Raw genomic sequence first — 21,165 nt, 5'->3', positions numbered from 1 at the left:
ATTAATCCCATTTTATTTTTAGCTTGTCTTCTTCTACTATCTTATCTTATCTTATCTCTTACATTCACATCACTTGTTGAAGATGATTAAGTAGGGTCAAAACTAACAGTTAAAGTTAAAATCACAGCACGACTTAGTGATGACTAAAAGGCACAGCTTTGGATTAATCCCATTTTATTTTTAGCTTGTCTTCTTCTACTATCTTATCTTATCTTATCTTATCTTATCTTATCTTATCTTATCTTAAATCTTATCTTATCTTATCTTATCTTATCTTATCTTATCTTATCTTATCTTATCTTATCTTATCTTATCTTATCTAACTGACTGGGAGATTCCCTCTCATGTTTTCAGTAGGAGCAGGGTGGGGGTGGGGGTATCCCAAGTTTCCAATTCCCTCAAGTTCTCGACCCCCAGTTCTCGCGAGAATAACAATTATTGCCGGGCGCGTTCACAGACGAAGGGACGTGCGCGGTCACGACAACAGTGCGAAAAAATTCAGCGAAAGCTAGTCCAGGCTGCTTCCTGACCTGAGCGTGTTTTCTAGAGGAAGTTGTCTCCAAGAAGGTGCAGATTTTTTTATGCACAACTGCACAGAATTTGCACGACTGGGCTGCGGAAGTTTTGTGAGATCCGGGACCGTCTGTGTGTTTAGTTTCTCGGGGTGGAGAGGAGGAGAGAGAGAGGAGAAGAAGAAGTTTCCGCTGGCTTGTTTTGTCGCTACGCGGCTGGTAAATCCGCAGGAATGTCGCAGAAGGAGAGACCTACTTTCTACCGTCAGGAGCTCAACAAAACCGTGTGGGAGGTCCCGGAGCGGTACCAGAACTTATCTCCAGTGGGCTCCGGTGCTTACGGATCCGTGTGGTAAGCAGTGGTTGCAGGGTTACTATCGAGAGACAGACGGGGTCCCACCGCCCACAGAGGCCCGGCAGAGGTGCCTCTCTGCGGGGCTGGTTGTCAGCCTGTGAGGGGGGTAACCGTGGAAGGAGGGTGAAATATCAGTGTCCTTTTGTTTACATTTTATTTGGCTGTTAGATGCAGATGACACATCATGCATGCTTTTCAGGGTGGGTGGGGGATTTTATTTTCTTTTGTGCACATTTTTTTTTTTTTTTTTTTGTCAAGTAAACAAATATAATGTCTAATTCTCAGTAAACTCAGGTTGCACTAGATTTCCCCACAGTGTTAAACATGCAGAAGGAGAATGATCTCGTTTATCAGGCTTGTCTTTTGCACAGTGTTGATCAGTGCCATGCCCATGTTTGCATCATCTGCAGAATAAGAAATAGTCCCCTTCCACTACAATAGTATTGCAGTCTTGCACGTACAACCAACACATCCGCACATTGCGTGCATTATGCATTTTCTAGTTGGGTGCAGCCTGCAGAGTACCAGAAGGTCACATGGTTTTCGGAAAGTAGGCCCCCTTGTGCACAGTGAGAGCTTTCTACAGGAGCCCATTCGACGACGGTGATGACTCTAGAATGATGTCACCCTTTCTCCCGTTGTGGTACACCCATGACTCAGAGTCCCGAGGTTAGGTAGTGGTAGTGGTAGTGGCCTCAGCTGTGCCTTTTAGTCATCACTAAGTCGTGCTGTGATTTTAACTTTAACTGTTAGTTTTGACCCTACTTAATCATCTTCAACAAGTGATGTGAATGTAAGAGATAAGATAAGATAGTAGAAGAAGACAAGCTAAAAATAAAATGGGATTAATCCAAACATACCTTCAGTTGATGGCAATCCCTGGCTTCAAATATCTCTCTGTGCTTACTTTACATGTTATAATTTATTTGTCAAAACGATACTGTAAACAGCACAAGTACCAAATGCATGTGGATCTCAGGAAGGCAAACTTCATATATATTCCTTTAAATCTCTTCTTAATACCTGCTTTCATCTAATGTCTTTTTTTAAATAAGATAAGATAAGATAATCCTTTATTAGTCCCACAGCGGGGAAATTATTTCTCTGCATTTAACCCATCCCGGAGGAGCAGTGGGCTGCAATGAAGCGCCCGGGGAGCAACTTGGGGTTAGGTGTCTTGCTCAAGGACACCTCGGCATGTTGCCGGTAGAGGGGTTTGAACCACCAACCTTGTGGTTACGGGACAAGCGCTCTACCTCATGTGCCACAGCTGCAGTTATTAGTGGTGAATAAAGAGTAAACCATGACCTTATTGTATTGTACTCACAACAATCACTGGGCATACTATTGTATGATGCAATGCATGAATAGCAGGTCATCACAGGAATATATGTGAGGCTAAATCCTGTGATGTGTATAAATAACATCCACCTCTATCATGACCAAAAGAGTGCTGATAATAAATAATAATAATAAAAAAAAGGTGTGCTCATCTTCTCATTCGATTCTCTTTGATTAGTAATGTAGTAATGTCTGGCCTTGGTGCTCCACAGTTTGCACAAAAAAGTAGGGGTGGGTGAAATAATGGGTTTCCATAAGAATCCTGATGGTTGCCCTGTTCAATTCACAAATGCCCCAAATCGAGTTATGTATGTTGTTGATCTAGGTTAAGTGACGAAACCAAAAAGCAGAACTGTGCACTATGGAAGTATATTTACGACACAATTGTTTGATTTTAAGACACTGATTTTTGCGAAGGGGAGGACTCGATTGTGAGCGAAACAGATGATTTGAACATGCAAGAGGTATTGTGTAGATGCATTCCAGCTAGCTGTAGGGATTCTCACACTCGTACTGATCAAAGCCTACTTTTTAGCAGTCTGAATCTCCTGAGCTCAAACCCAGGGTCATTGATTGTGTGCTTATTTTTTAGAGTCAAATTAATTAAGAAGTTGTTATTAGCTGTTTAACATAGAAGACTTGTTCTATTTCTAGTGTGTTTTCCATTTTTATGAATAATTTCAACAGAGAATATTATTAGAACAATTATAGAAAAACATTTTAAGCAGCGATGTTGGTCAGAAAAATTACATTTTCATTTCATTATTGTCATACAGACAAAAGACTTAAGCTTCCGGCCAGAAAGTGACTGTCATCATGACCAGTTAGCTTAATTACCCATTTGAATCGTAGTTTTCTTAAAGATTCACATCCCCACAAAAAAGCCAACTGTATTCTCTTTGTCACCTGCTGCAGCTACTTTGTAGTTGCATTGAAAGAGAATATCCTCAGTGTTTTCCTTTTGTATTTGACTAGATCCCCAACCAGGGCAGGGAACTGTCAGCTTTGAAACATCATACGATCACAAAGCCTTTTGAATACTATAACGCACAATCAATTAAGCAGGCAAAGTGGTCAAACAGCAGGGTGTCATTAAAACCCTTTAAAAGGTATCTGAAATGTATAAATAACCTCACAGCACCTACTCCAGTATGTCACGGCTGTTGGCCAGCAGGACTAGTCTTTGTTGTTGTTGTTGCTGCCATGCCGTTCCTCAGGCTCTAGGCTTGAATTCTTCCCAACCTTTAAATGTTGAACGTATTTACTATGTGGGTTTGTGAATCTTTTTTTATCATCAACCTGTCACTCGAATACAAGTCTTCTTAGAAAACATCACTACTACTTTCTCCTTATTTCTGACCTTTGTTCTATTTTCTAAATGTCAGACTTGGAGTGGATCCAGAGCTAGCGTGGTAAGAAAGTGCTGGCAGTGAATGCCGCTGGCTGGGATTACAATATGGACTGTGTGTTGAGTGCCTCGTGTTGACCGGTCTACGTTTTTCAGCTGAGTAGAAAAGTACAAAACCCATGCACTCACAGGCTCATGGGACATGTTTGCATACTAAATCAATTGCTCATTTTTAGCTCAGTGCAGGGAAATGAATCATGGCTAAAAAAAACCCATTATCTAAGTGTTTTTGGTTTTGCTGTAATCATAATGGTAATTTCCCTACCTTTTAACAAATGGCATATGCACAGACAGTCCAGTGCAATATTTGTTGCTGACCACTATGAGGCATTTTACTTAACATTTTAAACGAAATTTTTGAGAAAATAAAATACAAATTCAGGGTGCAAATAATCAACCGTTGCAGAAATCAGCAAAAGCAGTAATTGATCATCAGAACTTGGAAGTTGTGAAGAAACTTTGGGTTTTCCTGCTTTCCTTCAGACATTCATATAATTGATCTTTGGGTGTTCCCTCATTCTCAAAACACATTTGCATTTTAAACTGCTATTGATTTGCTTATTTTATGACACAGAAAGGTTTCTGTGCACAGGCCCAGCCCAATGCGCTCTGGTTAAATCCTGCGCTTTGCTTATTGCCTCTGTGACCTTAAAATAAGATAAGATAATCCTTTTATTAGTCCCGCAGCGGGGAAATTTGCAATTTTTAAAGGGCTTTCACTTAAATGTGGCATGAAAAACAAGATCTGTATGTTATATTGCACAACCCTATGATGTAGCCAAGTTGGTGAGAAGGTGCACATTGTGGGTTTGGCTGACACACTTGGTTTTAACCTCAGAGATGTGTGTGCTGACTTGTCAGCTATCCAAACAAACCGGAGGCTTACATTTAAAACCCGCAATTTGAATGACTTTAACTCCATTCAGTCATGTGATCATGACTCAATGCATCTGTGCTCTTAGGCGAGTAAAACCATTCATTTTGGTATACAATTATGAACAAGGCTTTAGATACCCAAAACATCTTGGCATGCAGACACCATGGGTGCTGAGATGCATAAAGAGACAACCTTTTTGCAATTAAATTGTTCAAATTCCACGAAAAACGTATGTAAGGTGGACACACTAGGAGGCACATTCTTCATTAAGTATTGTTAAGGTTTGCTTTAATTAGTAGGACTGTTAGCAGAGCAGCGGATATCTATTCTATCAGAGCAGATCGGAAAATGAGTGTGTTCCTGCGATGATTAAATTAGAGATGTAAATACTGACGTTATTGCTAATGCTATGTAAACACCTTAAACATGTTATCTTACTTTCACTGAGGTCATAATCACCGCAAGCGTGGTTCTTTTCAAACAGAGCCAGATTAAGAAATCATAATGCTTGCCATGGTTACATTGATAAAAGGTCAGCAGCAAAACTCATTTGCCCGTTTATGATACTGTGTGAGGGGAAGCATTACTGTATCTCAGGTCATAATGCTTATAACAAAACGCTTAATGATAAAGAGTAAGGTGCATCATGATAGAGAGATCCGTGCACTGCTGAACAACTAAAAACATGCTCAATAAAAACTTGTTCCTCTTCTCCCATCTGGTTACGTTGCCTTTGAGTCCACGATGTTCTACCAGACTGTCATCTCATGCTTGTTAGTTCCTGTCATAACCATAAACCAATTAAAAAAATCTCAATATCCACAAGCCCATATACCTGTGTCCTTTCCATGATGGATGAGAAGATCTCAAAGGACAAATGCATTTTAAGTTTCTGAAGGAAAACCTGAATATCTTCTTGGGTATTTTTGTGTATTTATTTCATTCATAGATGGGGAAGTATGCATTTGAATATTATGCCAACTCATGGGGTTAGGCTTTTTTGTTAAAATTTTGTATGGATGATGTGTCTAAGAAGTTAAATGCTTCAGAAACGGGTTGTCATTTAATATGCACGAGGATGTTTTAGTGATATTTTCTTCCTGTAGTGCTGGTCTTAAACGTGTGTGATCATATGCTCCTGATAAGGTGCTTACTTTAACATCAGATTTAATGCTGAATATATTGATAATAAAAGTTTTGTTTAAGTCAAGACGCTTGTCATTTACCAGATGACGTGTAACATCCTAGATGAAATACACAGCATGTTGTAGTGTAGTGTAGTATATGCTTCCTGTAACACTTATGGTAATTATAATCACTCCACATGCAGCAATAAGGCTTGTGATGTTTGTCTGCCAAGATTATATAGTGCTAGCCATGTTCGTCAGCAAGAGTTCACCCACATGTCAAGACTCTGATAAGCTACTTATTCATACATGGGTGTTTATATGTGCAGGTTGGACAAGGTAGAGGAAAAAAACACCATGAATGCATCTTTTAATTTAAGCTGCGCAAGAAATGCAATACTTTTTCGGTGACTGTGGGGAGTTTTTTTATTTCTCCAAGCCCTGAGAAATGTTGTAATAGCCTTGATTCTTCTCTTTTAAATCTTTTGTGAGTCTAATTTCTCAAGTAAAGAGAGTTGATGGCAAGAGGAAGGACATGACACTTACTTCAGACATTTCCACAATTCCCTTAAAGTACACATCTGCCTGTCTGCTCACTCTGTCTGTTAGTCAACAACGTTCTGCTGACGATCACTCCTCCCCTGTGATCTCGGTCTCATAAGGCTGCTCCTTTTTACAGCCCACATTTTTATGGTCATTTGTTATTGCACTTCCGTTTATTACAGACTAATTGGATGGTGTATGCTTAGACCTGTCTTGTTTGTCCTGCAGATTAGCATCAGTTTTGTTTTTGTGCGTGTGTCTTTTGTTTTTTGTCATTTAGCGTTGGTATACTCTGTGTTTACTAAGTATGGGTTTCCCCTCCACAAGTGACACATACACCAGTTATTCTGCAAGCCTGGAACACAGAGTAAAGTGGGTGTGGGAGATTATCTCCTACTTACTGGAAGAACATACTGCCCATCTTAAATGTTCTCATTATGGATGAATGGCATTCTGCACCATAACTCTGTGCTCCAAGGCAGACTTATTTTCAATCCTACTTTTAGTGGTGTTGTACACTGTAACACAGGTATGCTGAGTTCCCAGTCATGTGCGGTAAAAGGTCAACAGTTCATATCACCAGTTTGTGCAATATGTCCAAAGGAAATGACTCTTTTCTCTTCCCGTAACATGTAGTGTTAACATGGCCTCAAACTCCTAGCTGAAAGGGCCACAGTGCAGCTGATACTGGGTCAGTAGTTAAGATAGTTCAGGTAGTTTTAGTGGTTTGCACCATTATAATGAGTTTTAACCAATCCCTGCAGGTCCCCCTGGATTTTTGTTTATTCAGTAGTTTGCAAAAGCATTTAGATGAAAAACCCCTATTTACATTTCTACCCCCCCACACACACACACACATGGTCAGACCACAAGAAGGGGAAACAATACTTTTTGGCACACTGAGCACAGATTCTTTTCTTTGACATGCTTTTGCAATCATCCATTTGGGATGCAGCTCAAGTGATTGACCTAGAAGGAATGTGGTTTATTATAAGTGGGTTGTGTTCCCTAATAGATCATCACACAGGAATAACAGCAATGTCATGCTTCTTGGGGAGGCAAAGCCCATCTGCCTCTTTTTCCGACAACCTCACAATGTCAGTGCCTCTGTCTGTTTGTCTGTGGACAAGTGTGTTGATTTTTACTGGTTCCATCTTAAAACATATTCGACAGATTTTAGGAACAGCCTTTGTTTATTGCTCATTTTATGGCAATGGAAGTATAGCACATTTCACTCCCAGCTTTTATGTTACATTTCAGTTGTCTATGTCCTTTTTGCCACACCTGTTCTTTTTCTTTCTTCTTTACACTGCCTCCACGGTGACAATGATGTATTCTGTTCCATCGTTACAATGAAATGAGTAAGACAATGAATGACGGGATCAGTGATGACTGAAGCAAGCGCAGCCACACACACATTTTACATGGACAGCTCCAGTAAAATCACAGGGCAGTTGCTGATTTTGAGTTCAGTTAACCTGGATATGCAAATTCAGCTTTTGCATTTGCAAAGTTGACAGCTATTTAGAGAGTTTGTTCCTATTTTTTAAAAATAATTTATCATTTTTACATTCTTGTTATTTAAATACTGTAGACATTCCTATGATAATGCTTTGAGTGATTGGTTCAACAAACAGACATGTTGTAGTCATTTCTTAAAGGAGTTAAGAATATAACATTAACTAATGGAGCTGTAATTATATATTTACAATGGCTGAGCTTACCCTACCCACCATTCTTTAAACAACGTGAACGATGCACACTCTTTCGTTGTTGTATCCAATGTTGTCATGTTCAGTCATGTTCCCCCATACAGCCTTAGGTTGCCGAGTATAATAGGAAGCGATCCCAAACCAAGAGTTATGCAATTATCTGCCTTGTTAACTGGGTTAAAGCCGCCTAAGCAGTCCAGAGAAACGTGTCATTCTCAGTCTAATAAAGGGAAATATTTAAGGTTTTGATTATAAGGCTGATGTAATGTTTTCACTTTTGACAATCAAGGTCTAACCAGTTTTTAAACACTGTCTCTTTCAGTTCGGTGTATGACGTGAAGACAGGCCTGAAGATTGCAGTGAAGAAATTGTCCAGACCCTTCCAGTCCATCATCCACGCAAAGAGAACCTACAGAGAGCTGCGGCTGCTGAAACACATGAAGCACGAGAATGTAAGTCGCCTGCAACCAACCCGCCCTCACCTCCAGCGACCGGCCTTTAAATCCCTCGCCATGCCCTGCCTCCTGTTTGTATGCATGCACATGAGGTTATAGCACAGTGAGTACTAACGTGCAGAAGCAGGCACTAATCACCACAGGTTACATTGTCAGACTGTCTGTCCTTGTTGACTCGTAGCTTATCAGGATTGCTGGAGATCATTGAGATCTGCCCTCAGGATTGTAGCTATGTGTTTGGAGACCCACGTGACAGAGGAATTGATAGGGAGCTAAAACTAGGAACATGTCTTATTCTAAGTGTGAAATTGAACTTTGGGCCACCAGACAAGGCATTTGAAGGCACTTATTGTCATGTATGATTTAAACACACTGCATATATTTGACACACTCATAACAATCTATAGTCACTCAGGTTACAATTTAATGAACAGACATCCACTATGAAAACTATTGATCAGGGTCTGCTGTGCAACCAAACGCCTCACTCAGCGAACCTAAGAAGGCATAAGCTGGTTTCTTGTGTGTCAGCATAAACACACACACATGAGCACAATGGCCTAAAGTAAGGGGGACTGTGGTAGGTGAAGAGGTTTTCCCTACAAGTGAACAAAGCATGTTGTGCTTCACTGCTTGGTGAGCAGTGAGTCACCAAACAGGTTTACAACAGCAGTCCCCTCACATTCTGTGGAGACCGTTCCTGATGTCTCATTTTGTTGCATGCCATTTTACTTTAATGTTTTAGGGCAGTGGCGTAAGTTCCCCTTTACAATATCTGCTTGTGTTTTAGTATTCTGTGTTTATGTGCAAGTACAAGGCGTGCGGACACTTGTCCATGTAGAATACACATACATAGCTTCTACTTTCTGTGTTGTTGGTAGATTCAGATAACACTTTGACCAACTAGTGTGCATCCTCTTATGTTATGTAACAGCAGTGGTTATGATTCCTCAAGCTGAGCTGCAGTTGACGGGTTTCTTGTACTGTGTGGGAGCGATCCCACTGTTGAATTGTGTGTGTGTGTGTGTGTGTGTGTGTGTGTGTGTGTGTGTGTGTGTGTGTGTGTGTGTGTGTGTGTGTGTGTGTGTGTGTGTGTGTGTGTGTGTGTGTGTGTGTGTGTGTGTGTGTGTGTGTGTGTGTGTGTGTGTGTGTGTGTGTGTGTGTGTGTAAGACTAGAAGTCTCTGTTGGTGCTGTGGTATTTGTCAAAAAAGGGGGAATTTTACAATGTAGGAGAGTTCCCTCCATAGTTTGCTTTTAGCCATTGTAATAGGTGGAAATAGCTTGTTATGAGAGCTCACTGGTGAGAGAGAGGGTGGACTGGTGCTTTCTCCAGTATCGTCAACCTGCAGGCGCTGTGAAGCACAGCAGTTTTAGATGACACACACACGCAGAGGAAAAGTATGGAAAGTCTCTGAGGGAGGATGTTGTATCGCTTTCATACAACATCTTTAATCCTGTTTCATTTCACTACTGAAACAGCTGGAGCACTATTATAAGACAGTTTGGGAATTAATGTTGCACGGTGCAACAACTGGTACTACTGGTAAAATATCTCAGTGCATTCTTTTGGATTTACATGGGTTTACCAGGATTATTATGAGTCGTGCCTATATCACTGTGCCAAATACAAGAAGCCGATTCTGTATAAAAAATGTCAGTAAAAAACTGACTTGCACTGCTAAATTATGGTGTGGTGGTGCAGACAGCTTATTAAATAGGTTATATTGCTGTTAGTGATCATTAATGAGCATGCTGTTGTTTCTGTGTAATCATAACAGGGTGTATTGCATAAAGCTGTGCTTTTTCATCTTAAATCATCAAAGCATTTTAATACCTACCTATGCTTTACACAGAGAGGGATTCTGTGTTGTGCTCACGCTGTTGCCAGGAGACTCCCCGGGTTGTGATTTTGGAAAGCCTGTGTGGACCAATCAGATGATTGTTGTGGCTCCTGCCCACCAATCAGCTCTGGTTTTATGCTCTGTGTGGGCGGGCTGCTCCTGTGTTGTTACAATACCTATCCTCCTCAGTCTCTCTCTCTTGCAAGGGTAGGGGCAGGGTAGGCCTCAGGGCTGCTCTCTGCCAGTGTGCGAGCATGCACACGTACATGCATGAATGTGTGCATATACATGTACTGTATATCCACAAACACACACACATGATAATCCTCTAATATGCTTCCAGTCTTTGTCCTCTTTCTCTCTTTTTATGCTCTGTTAAAACAGAAAAACAAGTCTGTTATGTGTAGATATTTATCTAACACGATCATTATCTGTCACTTTGACATGTTGTCTTTGTTTTGCCTGTCATGTATTCACAAATGTATCTGTAGAAAAGAGATCTTTCAAAAGGAACGTGTACCAACTAAAAACACTTAATGTATCTAATCCTTCAAGCCTTTGCAATGTGGATAAATACAAACAAATAGAACACGCTTAAGATTTAAGAATTTGCTAGAAACAACTTGGCTTTGTTTGAAGTTGAATGTAATCCAATCCAGTATGACACATTGCTTCTGTGCCAAATGTATATTTTACATTGTTCACACCTAGACACATCATATAACACCACTGGTGCCTGTCTTGTCATCATGTACAAACTTAAACAGATAATGTTCGCCGCTTCCTCTGAAATCATATCTGTTGTGATTGTTATCAGCTCCATTTATGTGACTAAATGACTGCTACCCAAAACAGAGCGCGAGGATAACTTAGTGTACGTCACTATACATAAAGGCTAGCACGAGTCCTTGAAAACGGAGGTTAGCTTCATAGAAGTGGTTGTTTGTTGTCAGTTTGTTGTCAAAATGTGTTTTTGCATTTAAAGCATGCATGCTGATATTCAAATTTATTAAATGGTTGTTAGTCAAAAACTAAATGAAAACTGTGTGTTTGTTCATTTGGAATCTCTGTCACAAAAACATATTTTGTTTGTTTTCTGACCTTTGACCTCTGTTTTTCCCTCCAGGTGATTGGTCTATTAGACGTTTTCACACCAGCGACAAGCTTAGAGGAATTCAACGATGTGTAAGTCACACTTTTAGTTTTTCCTCTGCCTCTGTCTTTTTGTTGTTGTTTGCATTCTGTCCTAAGCTCTCTTTAGTTTTCTTCATTCTCACACAATGGAACCCTTCATACCAGCAGATGATGGCAAGATGAACACGATAGTACTAGTAGAGCTACAAACCCATCATAACCCTGCAGCTCCTAACTTCATGTGAGTCCAGCAGGTTTTACCAAGGTGATTGTATGCTGAACTTGTGCACTATGCACATCACAGCTAGTCTCCATGGTAACAGCCATCTGGCAGTCTCTGGGGGTACTGTGTGTGTGTGTGTGTGTGTGTGTGTGTGTGTGTGTGTGTGTGCGTGTGCGTGTGCGCAGAGAATATTCAGTTAGTGTCCTTGAAATCTCTGCATGGTATGGCGTCATCAGCATGTAGCACATTTGTTGAAATGTGAGATGAATCAACTCAACAGACACCTAACACTGAAGTTGCACAATAAAGATGTGACATTTCTCCTTCATGTGACCAGTAATAAAAGCAGTTGTGCAACCAATCCATCGCACTGCAAGAGAAGCAGATGCAGCGGTTGTATTTACAAGGCAGCCAACAACTGCTGTGTTGCTGTCAGATTGAGCTAATGTACTAGGCAGAAACTTGAGATATACACTTATATTATAATTGGCCCTCTTCAGCTGGTTTGTTGGCTGAATAAACATTCCACTATCAAGAAAAGATAAGTGAAACAATCAAACATTTTCCTTTTCCTACTCTTCATGTCAGTTTCTTTCCCTTTCTCCCTTTGTGCATAAATGATGCATGGCCCGCTGTCTTTTTTTTATGTTGGCAAAGTTACACAGAATAGAAAATAACTTATAAATTCAGTGTTTCATGAAGTCATTATTGCTTATGGTCATACAGGGATTTTAAAATAATTTGTCACAATAAAGTTACAAAGCACTTTATAAACTACATCAACCCAATGAAATAAAGAGAGCTGCAGAAGACAAAGACAGACATTTGGAGACCACATCTCATCGGCTGCACTGTATGATTCACAGGTACTTGGTGACCCACCTAATGGGTGCAGACCTCAACAACATCGTCAAGTGTCAAAAGCTGACCGATGACCACGTCCAGTTCCTCATCTACCAGATTCTCAGAGGCCTAAAGGTCAGTGAAGCTCCCAGCATAACAGGAGAACTCTTGAAAGTACTAAATATAAGTTTTTCCAATTTGGTTGAGTAGCTGTAGAAACATACTTGAGATTTAGTAAAAAAAGAAAAAAAGGTGTCTCTTAGTCTATCTGATGGCCCACTGAATGAGAATTGGTCTATTTATTTATTTTTTTCTATTACCTGTTGTAGTTATGATGCCTGTTAATAAGCTTTAGATTGAGAACTGAACTTTGACATCTGAAACACTGACACCAAAGTAAGAATGAAAAAGCTATCTGAGACAGAAGTTACTGCAATTTACTATTTCTGATTAGAAAAATGACTTGATGTTTGTCACCATAAAATGACTTGTTGAACGATGGATTTAAAAAGAAGATAGTAATAGGGAAATGGTTGGCAGAACTTATAGTATTTTGGTGTTCGGATCCAACATGTTATTACCGACAAACAAACACAGTAAAGTATAATGAAGGCACATAAATGGCAAATTAAATATCCTGTACTGTGTTCTACAAATTGAGAGTGAAATATAAGTTTAATCTCTTTCTTTTCCCCACAGTACATCCATTCTGCAGATATCATCCACCGAGTAAGTTGACTGTTTATGTCTTTAAATATACTTCAGTCCTGATGGATTCTCTCAGGGATTACATGTCTTATGCTAATCAAACCTCCTGACAAAAGCCAAAACAATGAATAACCACATAAACTGTATGATTGTTGGGAAACATAAACAGGCCCAGGCGCAGAGCAGCAGGATACTTCTCCATTACTTCTGTATCCATTACTTCAGTTTTAACTTTTCCTTCTTGCCCCCGTTTCTCTTCAGGATTTGAAGCCGAGTAATCTGGCTGTGAATGAAGACTGTGAGCTCAAGGTGAGAAATGGTCGACTTGAAACAAGGTTCACCGCATATGATTTAGATGATCACGTGGAATAGAACACCTTTACAAAATCACTTTGTCCCTAAGATCCTGGACTTTGGTTTGGCGCGGCACACAGATGATGAGATGACAGGCTACGTAGCCACCCGGTGGTACCGCGCCCCAGAGATCATGCTCAACTGGATGCACTACAACATGACAGGTACACACAGTGACTCAATCATAATGATTTGAGCTACAACTAAATGTAGAATTACATTACGTGCAATTTCACACGATTGAAATAGCTTTGGGTGGTCATAATTCACAAATTTCAGAATTCAATTTGACAAAACCATTAATTGAACAATATTGGAAGTTTTTGTTGTCTGCAGTAACATTGCTATATATAGATATAGAAATAATGAAATATGTAGCTGTTTTCTGTAGCGTCACTTGTTAAAACTTTATTACATAAGACATGATTGGGCGATTATAGATGAACTAGGCCAGCTTTTCAATTTTCTGGTGGAATCAACATGACATTAAGGTGCAACACCACCCAAAGCAGTTGTCTTAAATGGCTTTGTGGTGTTGGTATAGATGGTCAAATAGATATAAAAAGAAATGACTTTTAGCTTTGCCAAAGGGCAATGTTGATGAGTTCCTGTTTTTAGAATGTTTTTCCAAATAGCATGCTTATTTGTCACCAGCAATTTTAGTTTCTTTTTTAGTCTTGAACACTAAATTAAAATGCAAACATTGTCAAATAAAACTAAGAGTTCGACTCACTCTTATTTGAGTGTCTTTGCAGAAGATGTACAGCACAAAAGAATATGTGACAAAAACGGATATCACAGCTCAACAACGACAACATTGTACATCTAAAATCCTCAAAAAAAAGCATGCTGAATTGTTGAAAGTATGAAAGAGCCATTGCAGACAATACAATTTATTCTGAAATCCCTGTATGAGTCCCACGGGCAGCCTTATTGCTCTGCACTATGATTTGCCAAACTTAAGCTTGGGGAAATGAAGGAACTGATACTGAATATGAAACAGAAGTTGCATAATATTTTCAAGTATTCACTGTGCTGCATGTCTTTCTCTATAACGTGCGATAGTGGATATCTGGTCGGTGGGCTGCATCATGGCTGAACTACTTACTGGACAGACGCTCTTCCCTGGCACAGACCGTATCCTTCCACCGCTGTCATTGCCGTGCAAACATAAAATGGCTCCTTGGAGTCAACCTGTTCTGTAGGTCTTTGGTGGATCTAGAAGAGGAAGTAGATGGATGCATACTCTTCTACTGTGTATGTAATCTGTTAATACCACAGTGTTTCAGAAACACACATGCACAGTTTCACTTACTTCAAGCTGACCCAAAAGCATTGCTGAGTATTGACTTGTGTGAGCTGCATGCCAAAATAGTCAAGGAAGCGTGTGTGTGCGTGTGTGTGTGTGTGCGTGTGCGTGTGTGTGTGTGTGTGTGTGTGTGTGTGTGTGTGTGTGTGTGTGTGTGTGTGTGTGTGTGTGTGTGTGTGTGTGTGTGTGTGTGTGTGTGTGTGTGTGTGTGTGTGTGTGTGTGCATTCATGTGATGGGAGTTAAGAGTCCCCTGCAGTCTATGACTCAGCGCTGCCCACTGTTGTCTCAACTGCTTCTCCAAGATACAGCACACCTTCCTGTTTCCCTCCCACAAAGCTTCCCATGCAGCAGAACACGTAACAATGTTTAATACAGGAACACACAGGAACACTCTGTGTTAGCACACACACACTTCACCACACGCACTTTACCACACAAAATACAGACGTTGGCACACATTACTGAGGTCATTGTTCTCTTCAAGATCAAAAGCACAAGCTTTCTGTATTGCATCTTGTGTTTGTGATTCCTACTCTGAATGATCAATCAAGCCATTCGCTCCTTCACTGCATGGTCTGTCTGTCTCTGTCTGTGTGTGTGTGTGTGTGTGTGTGTGTGTGTGTGTGTGTGTGTGTGTGTGTGTGTGTGTGTGCGTGTGCGTGTGCGTTTGAATGTGTGCCCTCACACTAAATCAAAATCACCCCCAGAGGTGGCGGAGCCACCCACCTCAAGCGTAGTCGAATATACAAATTACGGAAGTCTCTCTGGTCTGTCTTTACACATAATTAAGATGCAAAAAGTCCAAAATGAGATTTTGCCTATTATAAACTCCTGCACATTCAAATGTACAGTGTGCAGGAGCTGCATCTAAAGATTATCACGGGTGGAAATCATCCTTATTTTCTAATGAATGCTGACATTTCCAAATTTAAACAGATCAGCTGCATGTACTTTGTTTGGTTTTGTTTAGTACAATAGATCACTGGCATCAACCAATCACTCCAAGCTGCCAGTGAGCACTTCAGTGACTTTAAAAATGCACTTTAGCCGGTTTGTCTCGCTTGTGAAAGCGACAACAATAAGATTAATCAACTAGCAGATTGTTTTAGGTGTTTTACAAGCCAAAAAAATGCTAAACATTCTCAGGTTCCAGCTTCTCTATTGAAAGGACTTGCTGCTTTTCTCTGTTTTATATAATGTGTAGATTGAAAATGTTTTGTTTTGATTAACACATTTTTCACTGTTTGTCAACATTTCATTGTCCAAATTATTGAAGGATACATTTTAACACAATAATTAGTTGCAGAACTACTTGTTTACATTTTGCCTTTTTTTGCCTGAAAACTTGCAAAAAAACCTAAGACTGCACGGCACGCCACCAGGAAAGTAGTTTGGGTTATTGTTCTTTCGGTCTTAATTCAGCATCCAAATGTTTTATTCAGTAACAGCACACATTCGAGTTAGCGTAGTTCATTTGTTCGCATTTTGTTTCCTTTCTTTTGTATGAAATAAGTTTTTCTTTGCCGATGACAGCTTTGACTGTTGTACCTCTCACCCCTCTCTCCTTATCCAACACCCTCCATCCCTCCTGTTTTCCTTCATGTGAGTGGGGTAGACATTGATCAGTTGAAGCTTATAATGATGCTCGTCGGAACCTCAGGGCCTGGGCTCTTGATGAAAATCTCTTCGGAGTCTGTGAGTGTTCAGCCCCGCCCCGTCCCGTTGGGCTTCCCCTCCTGCCTGCGTTTGTGTTGCCTTGGCAAGAGTTACACAGTCTACTTTACTACTTTGTATTTCCACTACTACTTCTGTGCTGCTCCTATTTTGCCCTACAATTGTGTTTATTGTTAATGGCTCTATTTGCACTTGAGCTTAAAGCTTTAATTCCCACTTCCTTTTAGCCTGCACTATGATCTCTCCATATGACAAAGTAAGAGGCCTGTAGTGCAGCGCTGGGGTGCATCATCCATAAATCTCTGTAAATAAATGGATACCTCATTATAGGTTGTCATCAGGCAAAGGTTGCTGTATATTAAAACTCAGAAGGTGTCTTCATCCTCAACCTGCGTGTATGTGTTTTCCCCCTTTCCACCCCTCCACACACATCCTACCCTAACCACCCCATGCTCTGTGACATGCTGACCTCCATGCTATGATGCCCCTTGACTCGGAAGCAATAGATATAAACCAGCTGCAGCAGATAATGCGCCTGACGGGGACGCCCCCGGCCTCCCTCATAAGCAGGATGCCCAGCCACGAGGTGAGACACGCGCCCTCCACCTTCCCACGAGCCCCGGCCCCCCCCCCCCCCCGAGCTGGGATCAAGGCCAAGACACTATTTTTAGACGAATACCCTTAAACTTCATGTGTAGTTTTTAAGTTTCTTACTGTTTGCATCTGCGTTTTGGCCTTTGCTCTCACTCAACTTACTCCCTGTTTTCTCTCTGACTCACTGTGCTTGTCTCAGCAAGGCTTCCCAAAGTGCTCTGCCAGTGTATTCTGATGAGCGATCTGTGGCGTTAGTCACACATTGATTCTGAAGATTAGGGCACAATGTTTGTGTAATGAGTGTGGTTTGGGTGGTAGTTAAAGTGCTTGGAGCATGCCTTACAGGAAGGATGCACAGTAATAATATTTTTTGCACCAGGCACATTAATTATCAGTCAATCAAGAATTTCCATTTTAAAGGGATAGTTCATCCCAATATCAAAAATACATATTTTTCCTCTTAATTATAAAGTTATTTATCATTCTGGATTGTTTTGTTGTGAGTTGCCTAGTTTTTGAGATATCAAAACTGCTAACAACAAGGTATTTGGGCCTTATCTTTCTGGAAAGAGACACTGCTTTTAAGTTTCAAATGTACATTTTTTGGCACTTTGATCACTACAAGCCGAATGCAATATAGTCCAATTATACTAACAAGAAGGTACAAATATCTATGGCGTTTATTTCCAAAACTATGCGACTCAAACCGAAACGATCTAGGTTGATGAATAACACTACAGGCTTTTTTGGTGAGCTGTCTCTTTACGCTGTAGAAAGACAAAGTGCAGCCTCTTTCCCCTGTGTTATGTTTTAACTGGTTTTTTTTAATCGTTTCCTACAGGCGAGGAACTACATTAACTCACTTCCCCACATGCCCAAGAGAAACTTTGCTGATGTGTTTATTGGTGCCAACCCTCTTGGTAAGTTCCCTTTTCTGCATCGTGCCATGGCTGACATTAATCTTGGCTCATTGAGTCCCTCTAGTGGTATCATAAAGTCAAGTTTTTTTTGGTGTTGTTTGGACAGGGGTATTCTCAATTACTTTACATGTTTCTACAATTTAAATAATCCACTATGAAAAATACTGACCACAACCATGTGATAACAGTTTTGACACCTATCCAGTAACATTATACTATAGATAAAGCTTTAGAGGGATTTTTTATTATTTTTTTGCCTTGCCTCTTCAAATACTCATCACTGTTCTCTTGTTTCCGTGTTCAAGCGGTGGACTTGCTGGAGAAAATGCTGGTGCTGGACACAGACAAACGGATCACGGCATCTGAGGCTCTGGCCCACCCGTACTTTGCACAGTACCACGATCCAGACGACGAGCCCGAAGCGGAGCCTTACGACCAGAGCTTCGAAAGCCGCGAGCTGGAAATTGAGGAATGGAAGAGTAAGTTGGCACATTGTTGATGCCTGGGGTATAAACCTAGGTAGATGCAAGTTGTGCATCCGATAGATTGCTACAAAATGTATTTGTAAATAACCTCACACATTATTTATTGTCTCTCAGGGTTAACCTATGAGGAGGTGATCAGTTTTGAGCAGCCGTCGTTCGATGGAGATGAGATGGAATCCTGAAGAGGATGAGGCACCTTTTCTTCCATCTTTTGTTTTCCAAGAAACTTAAAGGACTATCAGTCTCTTGTGACTATCCACCACTTTTTCACACACACACACACACACACACACACACACACACACACACACACACACACACACACACACACACACACACACACACACACACACACACAACCATGACATTCAAGTGCCTGCCGTCATTCATCTCCGGGGGATGTTGTTATATCGGGGATAAAACTTGACATCCTGTTCCTTCTGCCCCTGAACTTTGCTGTTTTGTTACTCTGCATCCCAAGGCGCCAAGGCAGACTTTAAATTCTCCTTTATATTTTTAGTGAGTTTTTACCTCAAACATTTATTGTTTGTACTGATTTCCTCTTTGATCTTGGAGAAATTTAACTCCTTATACGTATTTTATAAAAATTGACCACTTAGCAGTAATTAATATTATAGGAAAAAAGTTTGATAGGATCATTTCACACTGCTGTGTGTCTTTGTGTATCTTTCCTCCACACATTAAAATAGAATGTTATTTCTATCATTGGATAGAACTGTGTAAATATGACAAACAGTATTTGTACAAAAGTACTTCAGTCAAACAGCGTATTTGTGTAATAGTCATAATTAATGAGTCAAATCTCAGCCGACCCCTTTGACAATATGAATTTTATTACTAGAGTTTAGCCTAAAATGGTATATAAAAAGATACAGTATGTAATTTAATACAAGTATTTATAGGATAGGCTAAAATGTTAAATATTATCCTCCACAAGGCAAATTCAAGGCTTCATAGTTCTCATTGCTGGATTTGAAGGTTTACTGTGTCCTTTTTTAACAGAAACATGAGTTTGGAGAGTATGGAGACTAGGCTTATGTATCCATTTCACGTACTTAACATTTGTTTCGTTTCTACTCTTTTCTCCACATCAAGTCTTTTAACACTTCTGTCCTGTTGTTTCAGAAGAATATTACCGTCCCCATTATCACGACCTACAACTTCGCATGTCAAAGCCATATTTGGCTTTTTCGTTTATTGGAATGTGATGTTTCCCACCACAACTGACAATGTACTTTTATCATAATGCATTTATAGAACACAGTACTATTAATGTTTATTGAATGTTGGGGGCACCAGTCTGCCCTGTATTTATGATCTTTTGTTATGTTGTTTGTATATCGATGTTAAAGAGAATATTATTTGTCAGAATTCAAGGTTCTTTTTATTATTTATGGAAAGCTTACTGTATCAGAAACCAAATGTATCGTTAATAATCTCAAACGTCAGTTAAGCCGTGGGGACTGCAGTTACAGCTTGTGTATCTGAGCCAACACGTATTATTAAGATGTTGCAGACAAACATATAGTTTTAAATCAGTTTGAGCAACTGCCCATTTTGGAGTGGTTTCTGTTCATTTTGTTATTTAGTTGAAAGCAGTTCTTAAACATTTATTTAACTTATTGTGTTCCCTGAGGTACTGCCCTCCAAAAGTATCATATTTTTTTTAATAAATTAAATTAAAAACATCAAAGAAAAATATGTATTTCAACTACATGAACATTTTGTATTGACATGGAAACCACTGTACTACAAACATTTATTGACAAAAGAAATATCATACCTTGTGACATACAAGCTACATCCACAGATGTTCTGGCTAATGTCAACCCCAATATCAGTGTCTTCACAATTTAATTTCCAACAGCTTGTTTTCATATAGTGCTTTTTCTAATGTATTATTTTATTCTCTGTGTGTAAAATCAAAATTTGATATTATTCTGTGATTCTTGTAATATTGACTGTTTTTTGAGTAATGCTAGAAATATATTTGCCATTCATTTGAATAATTTAGCAGGGCACATGTTTGTGGGAAAGAGTGTACGTTTACTCACTGGATGCTGAAGGGCAATGCTGAAGCCTGGTTCTTTGTAATTTTAAAACAACTGCATACATTAGAAAGGATATTTATCTTTTTACATATCCAAATGTCAGTCGTTCATTTGGTTATTGGTTTATGCTTTCTTTGCCCGAGATGTGTTCATATCTTTTTACATTGTCACATGTATTAAGACAGCACGCCCCACCACCTGTAAATACCACCATTAGAAAATAAAGGCTACTATTTTTCAAACCTGTAACAGTTTACAGTATGTTGTGTGGTAAGTTTTAGCTGTTATTATGCCACCACTGGATGGCAGCACAGCACAAGTAGGGCATACACCAACGCGTTCAGAAAAGAAGGTGAAGTATATCAGAAATGGAGACTGAATAATCTAAATAATACCTTGATTGAAAATATGGATGAAACACTAAACACCCAAGTTCGGGGACTTGCATTGCACTCAAAATCTCAACGCTCAATGTTAATAATATTTGATATAACGATAACAGAATCCAGGTAACTAGTTATCAGGTAGTATCAGTTGAATTTTTGCCGAGCCAGTGAAAGGGTAAACAAATAAATAAGAAAACTGATAAGAGGTAAATTTGTGTCCTCATTTCATCAGATTTACATGAAAAAAAGTCTGTTCTGGGAAATGACATGGAGGCCTACACAACAAAATG

At 39.8% G+C, this 21,165-nt stretch overlaps 1 protein-coding gene across 2 annotated transcripts; it reads left to right on the top strand.

Annotated features, from left to right (window-relative positions):
• Window positions 1-456: 456 nt before the first annotated feature.
• On the top strand, window positions 457-20,729 carry mapk14b (mitogen-activated protein kinase 14b). Of its 2 annotated transcripts, none has more exons than XM_054616052.1 (12): window positions 457-864; window positions 8,198-8,327; window positions 11,299-11,357; window positions 12,396-12,507; window positions 13,072-13,101; window positions 13,342-13,389; window positions 13,484-13,598; window positions 14,500-14,571; window positions 16,925-17,004; window positions 17,854-17,932; window positions 18,238-18,411; window positions 18,532-20,729. In XM_054616052.1, the coding sequence occupies exons 1-12, from the start codon at window positions 746-748 to the stop codon at window positions 18,597-18,599; spliced, it is 1,086 nt and encodes a 361-aa protein (XP_054472027.1). In that variant the 5' UTR covers window positions 457-745; the 3' UTR covers window positions 18,600-20,729. The 2 variants fall into 2 exon arrangements, with proteins under 2 accessions (XP_054472027.1, XP_054472028.1); XM_054616053.1 differs by lacking the exon at window positions 16,925-17,004 and adding an exon at window positions 16,360-16,439.
• Window positions 20,730-21,165: the final 436 nt, after the last annotated feature.

This window comes from Anoplopoma fimbria, chromosome 17 (assembly GCF_027596085.1).
Source record: "Anoplopoma fimbria isolate UVic2021 breed Golden Eagle Sablefish chromosome 17, Afim_UVic_2022, whole genome shotgun sequence".
Classification (NCBI taxonomy): domain Eukaryota; kingdom Metazoa; phylum Chordata; class Actinopteri; order Perciformes; family Anoplopomatidae; genus Anoplopoma; species Anoplopoma fimbria.
Note: the sequence above shows the minus strand (reverse complement) of the source record. Positions and strands in the feature narration are given on the sequence as shown.